At 41.9% G+C, this 23,107-nt stretch overlaps 1 protein-coding gene across 7 annotated transcripts in view; it reads left to right on the plus strand.

Moving 5' to 3' along the window:
• The window catches only part of LOC135905369 (uncharacterized), a 47,885-nt gene extending 26,355 nt beyond the window's left edge, over nucleotides 1-21,530 (plus strand). The window contains exons 3-11 of one of the 7 annotated variants that reach the window (XM_070534739.1): nucleotides 1,456-1,518; nucleotides 1,924-1,992; nucleotides 2,116-2,185; nucleotides 2,256-2,309; nucleotides 2,427-2,498; nucleotides 2,641-2,706; nucleotides 2,828-2,899; nucleotides 5,653-5,858; nucleotides 6,706-7,403. In XM_070534739.1, coding sequence (XP_070390840.1) covers nucleotides 2,177-2,185; nucleotides 2,256-2,309; nucleotides 2,427-2,498; nucleotides 2,641-2,706; nucleotides 2,828-2,899; nucleotides 5,653-5,858; nucleotides 6,706-6,718 — 492 coding nt within the window. In that variant the 5' untranslated portion in view covers nucleotides 1,456-1,518; nucleotides 1,924-1,992; nucleotides 2,116-2,176 and the 3' untranslated portion in view covers nucleotides 6,719-7,403. Of the gene's footprint in view, nucleotides 1-1,455; nucleotides 1,519-1,923; nucleotides 1,993-2,115; nucleotides 2,186-2,255; nucleotides 2,310-2,390; nucleotides 2,499-2,640; nucleotides 2,707-2,827; nucleotides 2,900-5,652; nucleotides 5,947-6,705; nucleotides 7,404-10,577; nucleotides 10,686-12,221; nucleotides 12,572-12,907; nucleotides 13,027-17,325; nucleotides 17,387-20,888 lie in introns of those variants that run through there. The other 6 variants (XR_011512471.1, XR_011512472.1, XM_070534740.1 and 3 more) reach the window with 6 other exon arrangements.
• The last annotated feature ends 1,577 nt before the right edge of the window (nucleotides 21,531-23,107 follow it).

A 23,107-nucleotide genomic window follows, 5' to 3' on the forward strand; every position in this document is an offset into this window, starting at 1 on the left:
AGAATCCATGGTAGAGTGGTATAAGCGCGACTGTACGAGGATGTAGGAAGAAACAGACAGACACAGCGCTTCACTTTCAACTATAGATGTTATTTTCGCACGCATTGATAAATATATACCGTACGAGCGGAAACAAATGTAACAGCAAAAAAATAACATTCAGTGGTGAATTTAGATAAACCGTACACGTGTGCAAGGCATGGGGAAAATATGTACTGTAGTGGTCACAAAGATAAACTGAGGAATCATATCTCCTTTTCAGTTAGTGATACCGAAGGCTTGCTTACGCACTTTTCCTCTAATTTTCCAATCTCGTAGGCCTCCACAATCTTCCTCGTCATCCTGCTATGAGCCCTATACAGAATGGAAGTATACTTTCAAACATGGGCTCGCAGGTATAATCTCGGCAGTGAATACCCAAACGACCCGAGATTGCCCTAGTGACGTTATATCGATGCTCTTTTCATCCCTCATTGATACCTTCTGAAACGTACCTTCTTCCGCATGAAAGTGGAATGGCATAGACAACGTTATGAGTACAGGTTACAAATTGTTTGCGATGTTGAGTAGAACATGCGTGCCTTTTGTTATTCAAGTTAACACAGAGAATAACAAAAGGCACGCATGCTCTACTGCCAGAATAGTTGTCCAGCCTAAATTGTTTTGTCATTTATGCTGTGGTAGCAATTAAACCGGTATCATACTCAAAAGTTAAACCTTTTTGTACACCTTTGTTTGGGGACCACTGGTCGCACCATATCGAGTCTTCAGCCAGGCACACTTAAACTTGCTCTTCCTTTTACTTAGCTGTTCTATTTGAGTTCTAATCAACAAACAGTTTGTTGCCTGTGAATTTTATGGCTCTTGAGGATGTGAAACTTTACGACATGCTTAGTGCACCATTTTTGTAGATCTTCCATACCATGCCTCACTTTGAACGTCGGCTTGACGATCTGAGTCTGCAGGCTCAGGCCTTCACTTTATGCGCACTGTGGAGCATTGTGCTAATCTTTAACTTCACCTACAGCTCCTGACTTAGGAACTAGTTATTTTGACCTAACTTTCCATATACGTATCCAGCATGAGGATAAAATCCATTTTCTGAACTGGCAGTAATGACAGTATCTGCTTAAGACTCAGATTGCTGGAAGCTTCATCCACAGGCTCAGCAAATTACAGTACCATATTACATTTCCTTCAAGGTTCCTAAGCTGTCCTTTTAAGACAGCCGCTCCAACATAAGAATTTCGCTCTGCAAAGTTGTTATCAAACTGGTGCACAATGTTTGTAATGCAACTTTACAGGACTATGTAAAGCTAATTATTCTCCTGCAGCTTCTTAATTGTCTCACCAGCCGTGAAATAATACCTATGTGTTGGCACATAGTGTTTTCTTTCTTTTTATGTGTATTTTGCGTTGAGGTGAAGCATAACCAGTGGCCTCTTTCTGTTTCAGCTGTACTGTACAGACCAGCATCTATGCCATTCCAGAGAAGGCAGGTAGAAGCACAAGTGCCTGGTATGTCTTTACATATGTGATTGCGGTTTAATGTTGCTTTGTACCACACTTGTGCTCTGGAGCACTGCATATTGTGATTAAGATACATTGCACAGATCTTGGAAGAAAGAGTATGTTCTGTACGTGTCCACTGTGTGGACACTTACAGAATACCCCCTTGCCGCACCATCCCAGCTTCTGCACCTTTTGCAAAAATTTAAGACCACTTACAGGCTACTGAGACATTTTTGAACGAATATCAGCGTAAGACATAACAGGACATGACACAAATGCTTTGTGTGTCATGCATGCAGTTTATTGGCACATTAAATGTTTTCTGGTCTCAGCTAGTATATTTAAATTTTTGTCTGCTTGTGCATTCTGCTATCAAAGAGAGTGTAAGCCATGCTGTCTTTGTTCTTTCAGATGCTTTGCACAGGTCTGTAGCTACTCACGCTGAAGCTCCAAGGTTATACACAGACTTGCAAACTCAAGGTTAGTCACCTCTGTGATGTACATCTTTGTGCAGGTGTGATTCACTGTCCCTAGTATTAGTTTTTGTACATTTATTACACTATGGCCATGTGGAGCATAACCTATGGTCTGTTCTACATTCAGGTTCAGCCTACAGGTCAGTATCCACATCTTGCTGAAGCTACAAGATCACGCACAAATCCACATGTGCTCGGTGTGTAATTCATATGCAATGTTACGTTCTTTATGCAGGTGGAGTTTAATACATTGTGTTTTTGTTTTAGGTGCTTTGCACAGGTCGGAAGCTGCTGGCTCATTCACGGAATTGCAAACTTGGGGTATGTCATTTATGGGATATGCATCATTATGTTGCTGTCTTTCATTGTTTCCACTTTATTATTTTTTTGTCCGTTTATTAGCTATGGTCAAATGCCTGTGGTCTGTTTTATGTTCAGGCTCATCATACACACCAGTATCCACACCCCTTGCTGGAGCTACAAGGCCACACACGGAACCACATGTGCTTGGTGTGTCATTCTCATGTCGCATTGCTATGTTCGTTATGGTGCTGTAGTTCTTGATAGTTCTTTTAATGCAATTAGGACTCTTTGCCTACTTCAGGCAGTTTGAGCCTATCTATCTAACTATCCTCTTATGTCTTTGTTTCAGGTGGTTTATGCAGGCCTGCTTCGACACATGCTGAAGTTGCCAGCTTCACAGAGTTGCAACCTCTTGGTATGTCCTGCATGCAATATAAATCTTTATGCTGGCTTTGTTCAGTGATTATAATATTTTTTTTGATATTTAATGCACTGCAGTCAGGCAGAGCATAACCTGTGGTGTCGTTTATGTTCAGATTCATCGTACAGGCCGGTATCCAGATATCCGACTGGAGCTACAAGGTCACACGCAGATCCACAAGTGCTTGGTATGTCATCTGCCTTCTATTAATCGTTATAGGTAATAGGGTTCAGTGATGGGTTTTAGTGTTGCTAAGGCGAAATTTTCAGTATTTTATCTGTTAAGACTGATTTGTCTTGCTTTCTCATTTAATAATTACTTGAGACAAGTTATTTTTTGTATTCTATATGTACCATTCGCATTCGTGATAGTCCATTAGCACTAACTTATATTGTTGTTCATTGTAACATATTGGAAACAGAAGGTGGTGCCCTTAGCACTAAATCAGCTTTGTTCTTTAGTTATCTTGCAGCTTCATGACAGAAAAATGGCAGAACCCATCTCATGATGACTGTCGATGTAATGTGATTAGCATTCAAGCAATATATCAGCACACCGCATTGCTGAAGCCACATTCATTTAAAAAATCTACAGTGGCCATTCTGAGACTATCGTTGCTTTGGCTATAGGCGACATATGGTGTCTCCGGTATCAGCTCACTTTCTTATAGCACTCGCTTGGCGAGGTAGCCCGTGAACATGACGGCATAACGAAGACTGTGTGACGAAGATGTAATGATAAGTATGACGTCTGTGGAACAACGAAGGTATTATGATGACAACGCCATGGCGACAAGGAGATGGCAATTTTGAAACGATGACTATGGTATATTCACGACAATGTGATGACTACAGCATGAAGACAATGGGATGATGAAAGTGCATGGCGACGACTCTGATGAAGGTACGGAAACAACTGCATGACAACGATGGCGATGACAATAAGATGACATGTTTGAAGTGATGACAACAGAAAACAGTGCGATGACAATGGTGTGCTGATAACCATGGGATTACGGTGGCGTAGTGATGATGGCACAACGAGAGTCGGATGATGTTAGAATGGAGAAGGTGGAACGACCATTACGGCTTCACAACGGCAGTATGACAATGAAGTGTCCAATCATTCAGTCATGGAGATAGCCAACTTTTTTGTCGGTCAAGGCAACTGACCGCGGGCTGACACTAAAAATTTTAATTCTGGCTTTTTACATGCCTCTAGCAAGATATGATTATGAGCCAGGCACACCGTAATGGGGGGCTCGAGAATAATTTGGACCACCTGGGGTTCTTCAGCATGCACCCAGTGCATGGCACATGAGCATGTTTGCATTCTGCCCCCATCAGAATGTGCATGCGACAGCCAGGAATTGAACCTGCGAGCTCAAGCTTCGCAGCACAACCCCATAGCCTCTAAGCCGCTGCAGCAAGAAGTGAGCTGACTCATGAAAGCCCTTTGCAATGCACAGTTATCCATAGTTTCCTTGACCGAAAAAGAAATTGGCTATCTCCGTGACGAAGAGATTAGATGCTCGTTTCGTTTTCATTAAAGACACATGTCTGGTTTTTGGGTGCTTTTTTAGTACCTTCTTTTCGGTTTTCTAAACTGTATATATTGCGGTTGCAGAGTAGCAGCCAGTGCTTAGTCCTATTCTCTCTTTCTCGTCCCGTTCGTCACTCTGCTTTTCTATCATGAAGCCATACTAACAAGCACAGGTTCAGAATTTCTCGCAATATTGCTGGCTGTCCAGTCATTAATGTAACTGCATTTTATTTTTCAGCTTGCATTCACATGTTCCCTGTTGAATGCTGTAGTGTAAATGATAAGCAGCAAGTTCTTAGAGCTCCATCTCTTAAGCTTGTGTAATTGAACAGCATGTTTCTTTCACTTGTGCTATGTGCCTGTGTAAATTGAAATGAAAACAGCAAAGTGCATAGCTTCTACACAGTTTGCCTCACCTAGCTTTCGCTTCACGATAGTGGTGTGAGCATGAGTATTCATTAGCCAACCCTATGGCTCAGCTGTGCAGCATGTAATAAAAGCTTTTGTATGTTGCCACTGGCACACTAACTTTTGCCAATGTTATCATGATGGAGTGACACTGCCATGAGTCAGTGGTGCAGTTTATCGCTTCTTCCTCCTTTAGGAGCGCGCCCCATCATTTGAGCTATGACGGTTGCTAGCGTGGACGCGGTGACTTAGAAAAGCACTTGTCCGTGGTGTCGCTGCAGCGTTGCACAAACCGTGAATCCTAACTCGCACTGTTATCACAAGGCCAGTGCTAGGTCACGAAAACTATAAAGAAGGCAGGTGTTCTGCTGTTTATGTTCCAATTATGGCTGATAGTATGTTTAGTAGTGCTCATCACTGTTGCTTTTTTCCAATTGTTGCCACATCAACTACCATATGTACACGAAAATAGGTTGACTACTGACATACTTGACCCCTATAAAGTAAACTCAGAAAAAATTCTAAAATATGATTTGCACATAGGTAGACCTATATCTTTCTAGAAAAATGAAACACTTTGACCATGACACACCTTTATATACCGCTCGGCTACTAAATCTCGCTAGTTGATGCCACAAGCTGTAACCTCGTCTGAACTGGCAGAGAAGACAACCTCGCTAGATGCTTCGCAGGCATCTTTGGCATACCAAATGACGTTTGTGCACCATTGAGTGCATTAAATATGCAGCATTCTTTAAAGCCAGTCTTAATAATCTCCAGACTGGCCTTACGGCAGGCGTAATGGTGGAACTCAGCTTGGTACTCTGGCTAGCTGTGTTCACAAATATGGTCGATAGCTAATTTTGGGTAACAGTTTCGAAAAAAAAGGTCTGCCTATATTCGAATAAATGCGGTAATTTTTCATCTTGCAAATAGCACTGAAATGAAAATTTACATAATACTAATGCCATTAATTTTCTTTTTTTGTAGCCTTCATGGAAAGGGTCTCGCAGATACTTAATGGTATTAAGCAGACCCAGCAGGCCCATTCACAATACCTTAATGAGCTGCTCAGCAATGCCAACAGCACATCTTTACAACCTTGTGACCTCCCTGATTTGCCTTTTTTGGATGCGACAGACATGCTCGACTTTGACAAAAAGCTTGAGACAGACAGACAAGCTCTACATCAGATGGTAAGTTCTCTGCTTCGTCTATTCTTGTAATTTTGCCAATTTTATGGCTGTAAGCACGTTTTAATTAGTACTCCACTTCCTAATCATGTTGCTTGATGGCCTAGGCTTAGTGTGAAATTGCCTGTCTTGTAGTTAACTACAGTGGGCTGTAGTTACAAGACAGAAATTGATACTGATGTTACTTATGACACTGTCTCATTCATGACATGCTGTAGGATTTTACATTAACTGTCTACGACAATTTTAAAAAATATGAGTAAAAGTAAAAGCCAGTTAGCACTTTTCTATTACCAAGAAATCATTTAGGTTGCAAAACTTTCAGTGTTAACTGAATCCCAATTTATCTTTATAGCTGTATTTTTTCTTGTTTCTTTTTAACTGAAGAAGCACTTGGTTGTCCAAGGAGGGGAGTCAACAAAACAGAAAACGACATGCATTCTACAGTCCCTCCTTTGCAGGAACGCGACAATAAGCTTCAATTGGTTTGGAACGAAGGGGGAAAAAATTCTCCGAGCTGAATCTGTGCAAGCTAATGTGTGGTGAATTAGGTGTAGCAAGTTTGATATCACTTACTTCTTTTTAAATCTTGTGTCAAGCAGTATACTCACTGTATTGAGGCTGCTTTGACAGATTTGATCCCTTATTGCCTAACTAGATGGATTTTCCATGGCAAAATATATATAATGTACGACATTGTAACAGCTTATGACTCATACACCTATTATTCACGCTTTGCTAAGTTTAGTGCTGGTATTTAGTTTTGTCTCTTTAGTAGAGTATATACTGGTCCAAGTTTTTGTGTGGTGTGCAAAACTTATAGGAAGGATAATTTTGCTCATGCGTGCAGGCACATTGACTAATGACATCAGACACCCAGATGCCACCCTAAAGGATCTCGAGAGGGCTGCCATGACTTGGTTCAGCCATGCTGCTGAGCGATTTGCTGCTCAACAAATATAATTTTTTAAATTTCGCTGTCAAATATGATCATGCTAAAGTCAGCTTGTTGCATATTATCTGCATCGTCTGTATGAACATAATTTTTCACTAGTGTTTCATCCTTTTTTGTTTTGTTTTTAATGTTACCATTTGCCACATTCAGAGCCATCATTTTCTTAATGTGATGTTTCCTGTGCCTACCTGAAATTTTTGTTTCCTGAAACTTAATTTTTTTACTGGTGCACACAGCTTGCACTGCCTGCTTAACTCTCTTCTAGCAGTGTGGGATTAAGAGTTAAGAAAGCGGAACTAAGATTAATTAAATGCATCATTGGCGTAACTTGGAACACTGTTGTACAATGTTTGAAAAGTGCACCGCAATGTACACAAAAGCACCTTAGCAAGTAAATACAACTTTGAATTCTGCTCTACTAGATGAGAGTTAAGCAGGCTGTGCACACCAGTAACAAAATTAGGTTCCAGGAAATCAAAATTTCTCTTGGGCACAGGAAACAACACAGCAAAAGTTTATTTTAAACTTTGTATTAATAGGTCCTATGAGGAAAATGTGATTTAATTACATATGTGTTCATCTTATTTATGGGAAGCGTGCAATAAAAATTAACATTTCAGTTCAACTGACGTGAAATACTGTCTGACTTATAGTGCATTGTCCAACATGAAATTAGTGTCATGTATTTACAACAAAAATCCAAAAATACTAAATGTTTTAACAATTCATTTTTTCTGTCAGAGCATTTCTAAACATCAGCCATCTTCAGTGTACTCCAAGATTCGCTGCCTTATCGCATTACTTTTTCTATTATTTAATTCTGTTCTAGAACTGTTCCAGCATGATGGCCTTCAGCACGTTTGTCATTTGCTCTTTTACTTTTTCCTCGTCCTAAAAACATCTTAAAGCTCTTGTTTCAGGCTTGGAATTGAAACACGGAGGGCAATATCCATTGTTGTCCATTTTATGTAGGGAACTTGCACACACCTTTTGCTGTGTAGCTGGATACGTGTGCTTCTGCCCCCTCAGCAATGTTTCCAGTGTTCTCACGATTTGGTAAACATAAAACAAAGAGGAAAACAACAGAACCACTGAAGGCCATAAACCTGCAGACTTGGGAAAAAGCAGGAAAACGAGTGACTTGCATCTCGGGAAGAATACATTGAAGGTGACTGAAGTGAAAAATGTTCGAAAAAAATGTACAGCTTTCAAAAAAACAATTATTTTTATTTATAGGTACCTGCCTTTTAAATGCTGCATGCACCGGTAATTTTTAGGAACAGCGGATTATGTAACATCCAAATGTGATCCCTGAATGTCCTGGAGAGCGCATCTAATGGACATCCTGTGGATATCCAAATATGATCCCAGAATGTCCCGGAAAGGACACATAATGGAAGATCCTATGGATGTTATTTTTTGTCTCATTTGGGAGGATTTGGGGATTTGTATGGGACATCCCAGGGACATCCCACACCTCCCAAGCAGGACATCCCAGGGATATCCAAAGGACATCAGTGTGTTGTCTGGGTTCGACGCATACGGGGACTGTGATGTACCGTCGCGACGATTCAATCTTCTTTTTTCTTCTAAATTCTTGGGCGTTTCCATATTATTTTTCGAGTTGCCTGGCACTGTATGTTTATTGGTGTACTCAGCGTGCGATTCCCGTTGCTTCTTTTTTGTAATCCAGTGCATTAATTCATAACACGTACAAACATGACCATATGCCATGCCTTCTTTTAATGTGTGTCTTACCGCTCCCTTTCCATTCCAGTGAACTTGCTAGTATCTATAGCATCGACAAGTTCATAGACCAAACCGTCATGACATTAGTCGGGCAGCGGACTCGGGTGAGCGTCTCAGCGCGCGTTTTCCGAACATCGCAGACCCGGCGCCGTAGAAGAAATCTTCCTCGCGTCTGTGCTTGTTGCATACCCGAGTTGTAGCCGATGACTGTTTGCCGGTTTTATGTTTCGCGAGCCAAGCTTCACGCAGCTTCTTGTCCTGCGGCTACGTGTGAATAAGGCTGACACCGGGCTCTGTTGCGTACATCCGGCACTGCGGCACCGAGCAGTAGCCTACCATGTTGCACGCTTTCAAAGGCAGCCACTACCTATTCTAGTGCTTTCAAGCGTTTTAAAGGAGACACTCGAAGCGGGAAAATCTCGCCTCTAAATGAGGACCACAGCGTACGAGGGAATTTAAACTCTCGTTTTCAGCTCGCTTCGGCGCTCTCGAAGCAGCCGACGCGGCAGCTATGTCCACGTGATCCCTAATAGCACGTCACGCCGACGGTGGCACCAGCTTTTCCAGTGGTGGAGCTCGAGGCCAATATTGATCAATATGCATGCGTTGTATTAAAACATGATGGCGCAATTGACACAAACAGGTTGCGACCTCAGACGAAAAATAAACGAAACCACGAAATATCGCTATAGCATGAAAGTCCCCTCAACACCGTTTGTTGACCTCCCAAATTAAGGAAAATCTGCTAATGACCCCACATATATCGTTCATGGAAGTGCGTCCACTCCACTGAAGGCAATGAAAACAACACCAACGGCAGGCAGCAAACAAGTGCGGTCGCCGAAGGTAACAGTCACCTGCAGCTGAGCTCTCTTTTGTACAATGATGACATTAGCACATACTTTAGCAAATAGCGGGACACAGAAAAGGGGCACATGGGGCACAGGCAGTAAACAAGTGCGGTCGCCGAAGGTAACGGTCGCCTGCAGCTGAGCCCTAACCAGAAGTTTATGATGCTGTTCGTGCCAACAAGCCCGCCAAGCCTCTATTCTGATGACAGTGAAGACCAGAAGCTTATGATGCTGTTTCAATGGAAGTCACAGGGGAGTAAAAATATACTAAAACAAAATAATCAGCACCTCATAATCATACATATGCAAGATATGCGTATGTATGTCACATTTCATGAGAATTGACACTTTTAATGTGGCGCAAAAATTTGGCACTGCGTGCTATATTGAGTGCAAGAAATACCGCCTTTACGCACTAGCTAAATGTAACTTACAATTCCATGGTTAAGGAGTTTAATAACGTGCAACTCGTTTCATTTTACCTGTGTGAAATGCAAACAGCATGTTTGCAAATCATGCTGAACTTTGAATTACTTTTGCGTGTATTGGTTTAATCTGGATAATGTATTTAAAATTATTATTTTATGTAAAATACCATAACAGTCAGTTGCGCTTTATTGTGTTTTTGTTGAATGGTATCTGCGCTGCACTATCCCATCTGACAGTCAAAACAGCTGCGTCACTTGCAGTGTTGTCACAGAGTAGTGTGCAGTCAATAGGTAGCCTGCATCTTTTTCTATTTTTGTAGATCCGGGCATATGAGTCTTCTTTCTTTTTTCTTTCGGAGCACCTGTCTTCACTCGGAACTCGCATTTGAAGTTTTGTGTAAGCTGTCACTGTTCATATGACATTCTACCTTTCTCACTACAAGGGCAAAATCTTGGATGGATTCATAGCTGTCATGGAATGTGAGCTTGAAGTAATGTAGAGCTAATTTGGCTGCAGAGAGAAAGCAATGACAATAAATTTTAGACAAGAAACATGGTTAAAATTTTACAAGGCCAATTTTGTTTGTTGAATTGTGAGCTGTCACATTTCAACTGGTTCCTTCACATAAGCCAGTGCAGCTTAAGGCTTTAATAGCCAATGTGCTATAATTTTGCTATTCTAATTTAAGTAGTCATTCGTGCTACCTGCATCAGCTGATCAACGTTTTCTCAATTTCAGAGGTGGCTAGGGACGACCCAACTTGAGCTACTATGCTGTCACATTCTGTCAAAACAGTGGCAGACTGGCTGACAACGCTGCTGCTTGAGCATGATCTGTGCCTCAAAGGTAAATGTGACACATTTATTTATTCAAAAAAACCTTACAGGCCTTATGGCAGGGCATAAAATAAGGGGGGGGGGGGCATATTAAACAGTAAAGGTATAAAAAGTACAAATTTCCAACAGGAACAGTGCTATAAAAAGATTACCATGTTACACAATATTGAAGGCACAGGGAATACAAAGGAATACCTGAAGGCACACGTATACTTGTTACTGTTAACAGAGCAAAAGGAGTACTGTTTATGAAAATGATATACAACATTGCAAAAAAGCAATAACCCTAATTGCATAGAATTCTTACTGTGTTTTCTGGCTTATATGAAAGTGAGCTATGCTTCCATTTATTCGTGGGAAATAATTTAGTTATAAATATAAGTCTGAACTCTAGCTTGCCAAATTGCAATGTTTAGATGCTGTCAGCATCAGGAAAGGGAGATTTATGTTGTGCTATTTGTGAGAAGGAAAATGGCCTTTCCCTTTTAAAGTTTGCAATATCCAATCTGAAAACTTTTTGTGCGCAAACAAACAGGGACAAAGGATAGGGGCAACACAAGGACGAGCGCTTTACAAGCGCTCGTCCTTGTGTTGCCCCTATCCTTTGTCTCTGTTTGTTTGCGCACAAAAATTTTTAAGATGAATCTGTTCCAACTAGGCTGACTCACAGTTATGATCCAATTTGAATTTGACACAGAAAAGTGATCACAAGGTTGTTTGTCATTGTTTATACTAACGAGATAGTGATTTGTTCTTTTAGGAGTGGATAGCTGTCAACTCGTAATTATGCTATGCAGCTTCAATTGTGTAATAACACAGAAATATTATTAGTTGATACATTACCTTTAATGTGACAGCTCAAAACATGCACAAAGTTTGTGGCTTTGGACGTGAAACAGAAGTGTATTCGTGTCACCAGTACTCGATGTGGCAGTCTCATGGTACCAGACACAACTGATGTCTACACATAAACTGTGACCATGCTGCAAAAACGGATAATTCAACACGCGACAGGATAACACGGGAGAGAGTCCTCCTGCATTTTAAAGAGAAGCACGTAATTGAAAGGATAGATTTGACTTTCAGGGACAATGTCATTATATCACCGTTGGCTGCTACATTGTGTCACCTGTCTCATGCGCTTGAATTGTTTGTGACACCATGTGAATTCCAACTATGCCTTTGGTGATGTGGTAAGTCTCCTGCTTCACGTATAAAATTGTGCTTCACTTGGAGTACATGTTTATTAAACTAGCTGCGTAAAACCTGGTGTAATAATTATTTGTGCTGCTCAAGGAAATGATGCTCCAGGTCAGAATTGTAGGGCTGGCAACTACCTAAAGAAGCAAAATGGTGTGGCAAAATATATTGGTGTCATTACTCCCTTATTGAATTTGTGCTAGGTGCATTAATTGATTTTCGAAGAAAGTAATAATTTGGATGCACAATTTTTTTTTCATTGTTGATGTCTTCTTTTAAATCATGCAGAATACTAGAAACCATTGAGCCTGCCAACCCTGTGTAAGCAGCTGCATCTTTCCCTCAGGTGGCACGAAGAAGGAAGTTCCGTAGCTGTGATATCATCTACAAAATTTCTGCATGGGAGTCCCACTTATCCATAGAAGATTGCAAGAGTATTCCAGGGTGAAAAATCAAGCCTTTCCGGTTAGCAGGAATGGTAGGCCTCTTAATCAAAACATGGCTCCTGGGCCCACAATAGGCTTTTTGTGGTAGGCCATCCACAGTTCAGTTGTAATTCCAATTGGTAACTTTTGATAGCACCACAAATCAGTTTTGTGTGTGTGGTGTGACCATGCTACAGTTCTTGCAGCCATCATTTAGGCTAAATAAGTCTTAGAACATTAGTTAATGTAAAGATAGCATTGTGATAGCATTGTGCAAGTTCTCTGTAAAGAAGTTGCCTTTACTAAGGACCCGCTGTATTAGTCATATTCATAGCAACCATACTGAATCAGATTTGTATTTAAGAAATAAACTGCATTTTTACTGCTCCTTTAAGCATCTATGAGCCATTATACAAGGTTGTGTTCTTGTAGAAACAGGAAACAGCCTTTCTGCATGCTCTTTTATCTTCCTTAAAGTGCACTCTCCACACATGCAACTGTTTACAGTGCAGTTTGCCTGAGTAGGTAGTGGTATTTATTGGCTGGGTTCGGTCTTGTAGATGGTATATGTGGTTTTTTCATACGAATCCATGCATTTTCATTCCAGTGCAAGTCAAGTGGCACATAAGATGCAGATACAGTGAGACCTACTCATGGCCTGTGGAACAGGGGAAATAGAATCATACATTTGTTGCAATATGTCAGACAGACATTTTTATTAAGTGCACTTCTATAGCCGGCATGCATGGTATAGTACGCTAATACTGGTCTAGTAGTATCGCATAACAATAATCCTTTCTAGTTCTGAAAACGTACGACTATTTACAGATGTGCCCGAACGTTGAAATTGGCTGAACAAAATGAGTAAACTCCTATGCATTATGTGCACTCTGTGTGTGCTTAGGCTGAACTGCTACACTTGTTTTAGCTGCATCTTATGTTCTTAAAAATGAAGGGGCATAATGAGAAGTCGCTTTTTGCACTGCTCATGCGTAGTGGCAGATGTCATAATTTGTATGAAAAGCTCCGATAGTGTTTCATTACCAACTTTGCTACACTATAAAGTTGGCTAGTCGTGACGCCATGTGATCACTTGAAATGCTTACAGTTGCACGGGTTTTTAGTCTTGCAGTTTACAAGGAAGGTGTGGGAGAAAAATATATAGAGCACAAATAAATTTCTTTGTAAATGTTGGTATAACTATTTCGGTACTGGTGCTATGTATTGACAAAGCATATTTTGTTTCACTGTATTTATTACTTCTTTAAATTATTATTAATTTGGCATTTGTGCACTATTACAATGGCATGAAATCAAGGGCTTGAGAACAGCTCATCTGGTTGGGAATTAACTTGGCACAAGAAAGACTCTGACCACAGTCAGAGTCAAAATTTTACTGTGGGCATTGCCTTTCTTGTGCTTTTGTGGTGACATGTATAATAATTCAACCTTCCAGAATCGTAAGCATGGTAAGTAGAGCTAGCTGTAGCTTCTGTGAAGCTGAAACAAGCTTGGACATTTAATGTCTAAACCACAGCTACAGCGCTGCTTACCAAGGTGGCTGTTAGCCGTAAGTGAAGGGAGCATTAGCTGAGCTACCAGTTGGCTTGTAGAGGCCTAGGTCTAGAGCACAGCTTACAAAAGATGGCTACTAGCTGTGGCCTTACCTAGATCAAGCTGCAAAGAAGACGTCTATTAGCTAGCTGTGTGCTTCCTGGGACGGTGCAACACCTGGTGAACTTGTTCAAGTGGTGCAATTGGCAAATCGAACGTACCTTTTGTAAATCTTTTGTGTAACCATTCTTTCACCTCATTTTCGCTTTTGCGTGCTTCGCATGGTGAGCATTCTTTAGGAGTGTTTTCTTTTGCACGTGAGGCACGCCCTATGACGATGAGCCCGTTCACGAGCCAACTCTCGCTGACGCTACGGTAGGCAGCTTCCTCCTCAGGAGTACGCACTACTCATGGTCTTCTCATAGTTGTAGCTGGGATGGAATATGCAGAACCACTAATCCAAAGCTCCGTATGTTAGGTGCAAGGCCCACCACTGGAGACGTAGGTGCTGCAATCATATTGATGATTGGTTGGATTGGTTTGACAATTGACATCTTTGTGTTTCTTAATGAGGTTACACTAGAGCACTGCATGGGCCTTTTTTTGAGGCCTGAGTCTGACCCAGGCCTGAAAGTGCTATCAACAGCCTGCCTGATCCTGACTCGGTAGTTTCAAACCTGAGCCATGCCCCGAAAGATTTAGGCTCAGCCCGATGTAGCGCGGCTCGGCCCGTTAGCTTTTGAGCACAAGCAAAGCATGGTCCAATTGTCGGTAATTGTGAAGATACCATCCGCAGCACAGAACATTTTCTAGAGGTAGTTTGGCTGTGCCCATGTGGCTGAGTCCACTCTGTAGATTATGTGCGGAACTAGCAACACTGATTCACATATGACTGCAAGGAGGACAAGCCTCCTCCTAACGTAATGGCCTCTCCCTCACCTGAAGGACGGTATGTGGTGCTTTGCAATTCTAGTCTGGATGCCTAACTCCAGGCCATAGAATGAGCTGAAAAGGTCACCATCAAACGTCGATTAATGGCCATCAGGCCCACCTGAAGGAACCATACCTAATCACCCCACCTAAAGTGGATGAAATAAAGTTTTTCCTACTTATAATAGGTAGTTTCAAAAGTAACCAATAGCATACCCAGCCTATTACGCACCTGACAGAGACCCTGGTCTATTACGTGACTAAGGCCCTGGCTCGACCCAAGCCTGGCCCGGGCCCACAATAGAGATACCTGGCCGGGCCCTTGGCTTTCGGGCCAGCCTGGGCCAATGCAGTGTTCCAAATTACACACACGCTGCAATGGCGAGAGTGACGTCAGTGATGGTATACCCACAGTCTTGCCATTGTTGCTTGCGTTCAATGTCTCGAGATTGCTTGGTGGTTTGGGTAGCAGCATCTGCCCGGCATTGCTGCTTGTGATTCTTCGAAATTGCTTCAAAATTAAATCGGTCTGTGTCGTAAGACAATGCTCATACCCCCTTAAGCAATGGCTCATACTACCACCGTAAACGCGGCCTACCCATGACAACGAAAGAAGAGAAGTGAAATTCTACGCTAGGCTGACGAGTGCCAATGGACCTCGCATGCACCATAGAGCAGGACAGCACAACTGCGGCTAGGCGATTTTGTGCCTCCAGCAACCATATAATTACTAAGGTTGAGGTGCAGACGATGATGAACACGGGAGCAGTGGCACGAGCGCATTGGCGCGGTAGCGCTAAGGGGTGCCAACAAGCCAGCTGTGAAAGAAGACGACGCTCAAGCCATTGCTGATGGTGATAGTTTTGGCGAAGTCCAACAGTGATGGCACAGGGTCTGCATAAACAGCTTCGCTGTAAAAAAATGCCACTTTCACCCAAAAGGCAAAGCACTGACAGCGACAGAAGTTTAGTGCATGCTTCATCAACATTTTTAGATTTGTCCTTGGATGGTGTTTTAATTATGCACAGGTTCGGCCTGTTGACACGACGCATAATGCAAGGCAGCTCCTATCGGGTAGAAATAACAGCGCCCTTGTAGCTACAGGCGGGATGAGGTACGGCGCCCAATGCAGTGTTATGGTGTTATCGCTTGGCCACTTTCGATCGCGCTCAAGCCCAATTGGAATCAAAATCCTCCACAGCGATTGGCTCCTTCTCGCTTAATCAATGTAGCCACCTGTGACCATGGAATTCCATCTGGATGAGGCTCAATTTCCGATCGATTTTAGCACTCTGATTGGGTAACATAACAGCTCATTGCACTTGCAGCAGTTTATGCACACGGCAGATCAACAGGATCACTAGTGTGCTTATACTGGTGTGGCGTGAGGAAAATGCTGATGCTAGCAGCGGGAGGCAGAACTGGTGCCGCTACCGAGGTGACTGAATGCAGTGCTGGCGATGCGTTGGCTTTGCTTCGTCAATGTTGTAGCCAAAATGCACTCCACGTTTCCAGAGGCCTTTTGACCCTCCGTGCAGAAACCTCGCATGCACCATAGAGCAGGACAGCAGAACTGCGGCTAAGGCGATTTTGTGCCTCCAGTAACCATATAATTACTAAGGTTAAGGTGCAGATGAGAGGCCCTCGCAATGTGGCAAATAGTAAATGTTGTAATAGGAATTAAATTAGTATAATGATGTTGCTACTGATACTTCATCCATAAAGATGGGCTATGATTTCAATGTTTACATTTTGAAACATGTTGAAAACACATATAAGCAATGCTCAACTGATCTTCCCATTGCCAGGGCTCAAGAGAGAGGTCAATATTAATTGCTGTTTTCAAAACATGAAAGTAGAAGAAATCAGATCTGTCTTTATCCAACTATTGATAGAGCTATTTAGACGCAACTCCCGGACATAAGGGTTGCTGTCAGTCCAAGTATAGTTAAATTTATGATGGCTCTGCCGTGTATTCAGACCCATATATACCATAAGTTGCCAAGTTGACTCCCATGTAGAGACTATAGAGCTGCATAACAAACTTGGGTACTATTATAGGGGCCCTTGAACACGTTTCAAACCACTCTTTCTCGGTCGTATGTTGTGAAGGTGGATGGTTGGGTGCGTAAATGTTCCAAGAATGGCAGCATAGAGGTATGCAGTCAAAAATTTTCTGCCAAAAAATTTCACCAATAAAAAACGAATTCATGCCTTAGCCTGAATTTTGCATGACCTCCCATCCCCGTTTCTCTCAACCACTGATGTAACCCTTTGCTGCCAATAGCAAGCGCTTTAAGTGCCTACGCAGCGGAAGTTGGCATTCCATGGTTCCCTGTTCTGCGCTCATGGCCTCCGATGCGCTAATCACTCATGCCATTAACATGCTAACGAACCAGATGGAGCCGCACCACGCTGTTGTGTTTAAACTATTGGAGGGAAGGCTGTTGTAATTAACAAGCTTCCCTCACTATAATGAGGTGCAGTTCCCACTACCAGTCAAGCACACCTAGACTGTACAAGGTCTCTCTTCTTTCATAGCTTGCCCAGGCTGCTCAGCACAGCAATGCAAGTGAAAAGGCTGTGCCAACAATGCACCAAGGTGAGAAACTAGCATTGCCTGATCACCACTCGGGAGGCAAGAAGCTACTCGTGTGTGCACTTCTTTTTATGACCATGCCTGTTTGCGTCAATATAAAAAGCACGCCATACAAAAATATAATCGAATCTTAGTTTATCAAATTTTTGCTGCAGTGCACTGGTTAACTGAGACTTGGATTTTAATCAATCACGGGCGAGCGAGTAGCTATGTTGATTTTTGCCCAAATGCTTCCAGCAAATGCTATTGGGCAATTGTGCAATCACCAGCGAAGAAGTCACTTGTTTGCCTGATTAAAATGTTAAATATTTTGTTATCAGGCTTTGACCCACACTAGAAGCATCTTTAACCTTCGGTCTACGCAACCTGCAGTAGAAAGACGTTGGCTTGAAAAGTGCTTGCGTGGCCCCCTTGGCATCCTTTTCTAAGTTATTGCATTACAGTTGAATGCATTTTGCTTGCATAATTATATGCTATGTCCCCAGCAATGTTGTATTGAAGCATGTAAGTACTCTAGCATTGCATTTCAACCCTTTATCAAATAGTCTATTTCTTCCCTAAAAGAGAATATTGTAGTGCCAACCTTCTTATTCTTCAGAAAGGCATTTGATATGGTTTGCCATTTCATAACCTTAGGAAAACTAAAATATTGTGCTATAGCTGGAAACTCGCTCTCAGTGATGAAGGCAGACAAGTTGTAGTCTGTAAATATCATCCAACATTCCCCTGATGTAACATTTGCTTGTCATAATGGCATTTAAACTGTGGAATGCCTGAAAGGTTTTTAAGCTGTGGTGCACTACAGAGCCTATAGCTCCATTTGCTTTTTCTTGCACATCAATGATCTTGCTCATGTCCTTTAATCAACATGTATGACGGCACAACTTAGCATAAAATGGCAACACAGTCTCAGAATTGCTGGACATTATCTTAAGTGCTTGCAGTATCTATCGGTTTTCAGAAAATCATGTGGAGCTGAACACTGATAAAATGAAATACACGATTCTTACATAATAATAAGACTACATAGTTTAACCTAACCTTGGACAACCACTTGCTGGAGGGAGTTTTCACTATTAATAATAACCAAAGGGTTCTTTTGGAGTGTCATTTACATCAGAAAGAAAAAGTCCAAAGTGTTTGAAAAAGAAGCTGTTTTATTTGTTACACCTGTATCTGATCCCTGCGCTATTTTCCACACAGTTTACTTTTGTCTGTGTATGTATGTGTATTTGCTTCACTGTCACCTGACTGTTCTGAAACATGAAGATTAGTGTTCATTTCCTTGTTGATAGAGTTATTATATTTACTAAAACAAGCTCTAAGAACAATAGGGTGTTTTTGTCCGCCAGCATTCGAGTGACATCCTATTCAAAGGGACACTAAAGGAAAGTATTACGTTGAGCTAGATCGACAAAGTATTCATCTAGAAGTCTGTCATCCTTTTCTATATGCCACTATATCAATTTTTTGCCTAGGAAAATGTCATCGAAGGACCTACGGCCGCTTCTCAATTTGAACTGCCGGCACCAAAGAGAACGACTTGACGTCATCTCCCTGTGACCACCCTCTGTGCCATTGTTATGTCTTTTGTACACTCTTTATTTAGCTCTGTATACAAAGCATACTGCTCGGTGGGTGTAGGTGGTCAGCATGCGTGAAGCACTTAGTGGGCTCTGCTTAGGTTGAGGTTACCAGTAGCAGTCAATTGAGCCTCTGCTACTGGAGCCGGCAGCGCAGCCAATTGCGACACATTGCTGGCACCTCAGCCCATGCAAACAGAAAAGCGCCGTGATGGGTCGCCACTGCTCTCTGTGAATCCGAAGCGCTGATGCCGCACGTAAGAGGTATCAAAGTTGACAATAGATGGCACCTTCCTGATTTTCTATTTTCGTCATTTTTTAACTTACAAAAGGTCTGTGTTCATTACGAATGAAGTAGTTGTTATTACAGAAATGTAATCTTTAAAACTAGCTCAACTTAATGTTTGCCCTTTAGTGTCCCTTTAATGAGTTTCGTGTGCTTTTATTTATCACATTTGTAAAAGTAGAAGATAGCTTGTGTAGTATAAAGGTATTTGACACAAGCCCCCTTTCGTAATAACACATTGACATTTCTATGTCTACATGTTAAACGATCAACTAATGGTACTGTAACTATTCAAACTTGCAAAATCTCCATGAGAACAACTGACACATGCAGTTTCTTCGTACATAACCTTGGATTCTATTCACGTTGTAATAAATGTTGCCAGAAACATTGCGCTTACTTGTGAGCGCTTGTGTCTCTGATATCTAACACTATAAATCATTTGATCATGACCATTGACCAATATGGTGTTTTTAAGTAAATTTCTCCTATTAAATGAGCACGCATTGCTTACATTGATGTATGTATCTTTAACCCTTTCATTTTCTCTGACATACCTGTACGTTCTGTAGTCTGTATGTGCGCAGGAAAAAAACTTGCTGATCTCAGAGGTGGTTCCATCATTTGTTGTGTATTTCTCTGGGTTAGCTCAGTGTGGGTCTCTGCCAGTGGCTGCAGGACGCGCTCCTTCTTGGGCACTGTTGCATCGTGCAGAACGTGTGCATCCACAGATGGGAGGGGTCGCTCTGGCTCGCAGAATTTTTACACGGCTACAGTGGCGTTTCTCCGTTCAAATATTCGTGCCATAGCACTAGACTCACTCGTGCCTGTTTCTGGTATCTATCGCATGTTTACAGATTTAAAAAAAAATGTGTTTCATTTTCCACTGTCTTCAATATGGCGTTCGTCCTTTCCAGTAATGGGGGTTGTCCTTTTGTAAGTGTGCTTTCTCGGGGATGGCTCTGCTGTATCTCTTTCACCTTTTGCTCTCGTTGCTTTATCTGGTCGAGTTTGAACAAACAAAAGCTGCCCCTCCTTGAGCATGGCCATGTGATCGCTTTGATCTGGCTGTTTATGTGGAGCCTTCAAATGTTGAATGGAGCAGCAGCTCTTCCTACTCTTGAATACCAGCTCGTACTCCAGAATAAACAGCTTGTTGTCTGACGAAGAGGCGATTTCGAGTGAACTGCATTTTGATCCTGACTCTGAGGAAGGAAATGCTGTGAACAATTGTTTTTGAGTTTTGCGTGCATTTTATACCTTTTGTCAGATCAGAATATCAGGGCCATACCAGCAGTGTGTTTGCCATTGTCTGTCAGATTTTTCCTTGTGCATAACCAGAAATAAATATTTCTAATAATATCTTAGAAAAAGAAAGTGACACTGGGGGTTCAGCTCTTAAAAAATAAAACTTACACTGAACGGGTTAAAAAGTTTGTGGCTGTCCTACAGTGAGCAAATATTACCTAGATAGGCTTTTGGTACAAATGTATTTTGATGCATTTCTTTATTTGCTGTTGTACAATATAATATTGATTGGTTGATGGATTTGATTGATTAGCTGGTTGAAAATTGTGTTTTTGTTCTAAAATGGAAGTGAAATACTCAAACAGCCCGTCGTGTTTCCTTTGTGTAGAACTGAAGCGCTGCAGCTGCCCAGCAACTGCCAAGAGTGAGAAGCCACAGGAGGAGATGCCATCCACAGATGTCGTTTCTGCAACTACGAAGCTGGAAGACTGTTGAAGTTATTATAGTACACATAAGGTACCACACATGTGGGTTGCCATTTCACTATCACTTATGTCCTCAGATCTCATAAATGTCCAACCTGAACATACACCTGTTCCCCGTTAGTGACCATACTGCTGCATTGTATGCTCCAAGTTGTTTGCATTGAACCCTTACCTGACGAGACACATAATCAAACTACATGGGGATACCGTGTTGAAGTACGTTACAATGCTTGTATGCACACATGATGGACTAAGCTAGGGTAATTTTCAATTAACAAGTTCCATCGTGTTAAATCCACATTGAAGGTAGAATCAACATTTTTGTAAGATGTTCAGAGCACATTACAGCTGCAGTGTTCTCGTGATATCCCTTCATGTGAATGCACAACATACTGGAAGGGCTCAACCATCTACACATTAGAAATACTTGTGTATGAAGTAAAATAATGAATCATAAATATTAAATGTTAAGCCTCCAACGGGGGACATGTTGGTGTTCTCCAAGTACACCACTGGCCATTTGAACATTCTTGACAGTTCAGAGATGTTTATGTATGCACATGAAAAGCTAATTGAAAGTTGTCTCTCTAATGTGTTAATCGCCATCCTTGCAAGGAAGTCCTATTTGCTATGGTACAATTTGGATGTGATTTTTCTTTTTTTGAGCTTAAGATTATGTTCAAGTTCTTAAGAACATAAACACTGTCACTGCACTTGTGTGTGCACCTATCTTTTATTCTATTAGAACTTTTTCTTTTGTTGCACGTAATAATTTGAACGTTAACCCATTGAGGGTCGACGCCGTAAATATACGGCGCCGCGAACAGGTCCGAAAATGGTCGACGCCGTATATTTACGGCGCCGTCTGTACGTTTAAAACGCGCGTTAATATCCTAACTTTTTCTTGCCTGCATGTGCTGCCACTATGTGGGAATACATGGAATTTTTTTCTCGCGTCTCTCTTTTTCAGTTTTCGTTGCATAGTTTGTTTTTGCTCCAGCGCGTCTGGTACCGCTCGCACATTGGTGCGTTCGCGGGTGCGCGGCGGTTAGTTTCGGTATTGTTCCGCACGCGGTTTCGGCTTCTTTCGCTCGCAAAACGGATGGCAATCTCGTTCTTGTCACTCAAAGGGGGACCGCCTGTTACTCGCTCGTTTGTTGCTCACAGGGGTCTGCATACGAAGGATGCCGCCGTGCATGCGTTTCCTTTTTTGGCGCTTTATTCAGAAGTTGCCTCCCACGGCTGCTCAGGAAATCAGTACCCAGAGGAGGTGCCACGTCTGCGCCAACACCACTCGGCAGCAAAAACGTCGCAAGGACACTAGGTACATGTGCGCTGAGTGCAACGAACCGCTCTGCGTGGAGCCATGCTTCAAGAACTACCACACGCTGAAGAAGTATTAGTGCAAGAGGAACATTTGAGACTTGCAAAAAAATTTCGTGTGCGCATTCTTCTTGAGTATTTCTCTCATGTGGACACTGTGTATAACAATGCGCCAATTTTTTTTAATTCTTATAACTCTATTTGCTATTTTTTATTGTTTTTCATGAATAAACAGTCCATATATGCCAACGCCAAGCACTTTTTTCTCACTTTACGGTCACCCTAGAAAAATTACAGTAAATTTTTTCGAAATAGCTCCCTCTGTAGAATTTAAATGTGCCATAAAAAAATCGACCCTGGGTTGTCGCATGTGACGAAAAAAAATCGACCCTCAAAGGGTTAACGAGTGGCCGTCAACGTGGTGCTATCTTTCCGTCATTTTGAAACTTGTGAAAGCTGTAAAAGCTTTCCTGTAAGTGAAAGTAACCTTGCACGTCTCATGTCAAGTTCACTTTAGCCTGACTTAAGCAATGCTCTATCCGCACTTCATTCTTACGCAAAGCTCATTCTGTCGTGAAGGCACAGTTGGCCATTTCTCGAACTGCTTGAATTTACTTCGGCATCTTCCTCATCATTCATCCTTTAATTCCTGGAGTTTCCTGTTCACATTTGGCCATGGCTGCATATCATGCAGGTTTTTTGCTGAGAGATTGTTTTGTTTGTGCATCTTAGTAGTCAATGTAGCGGTTATTAAAAAGTATTGGAATTTCACATATTCACTTTGAAGCTTTATTCTCCT

The sequence above is a fragment of the Dermacentor albipictus genome, chromosome 3 (genome assembly GCF_038994185.2).
Source record: "Dermacentor albipictus isolate Rhodes 1998 colony chromosome 3, USDA_Dalb.pri_finalv2, whole genome shotgun sequence".
Lineage (NCBI taxonomy): Eukaryota > Metazoa > Arthropoda > Arachnida > Ixodida > Ixodidae > Dermacentor > Dermacentor albipictus.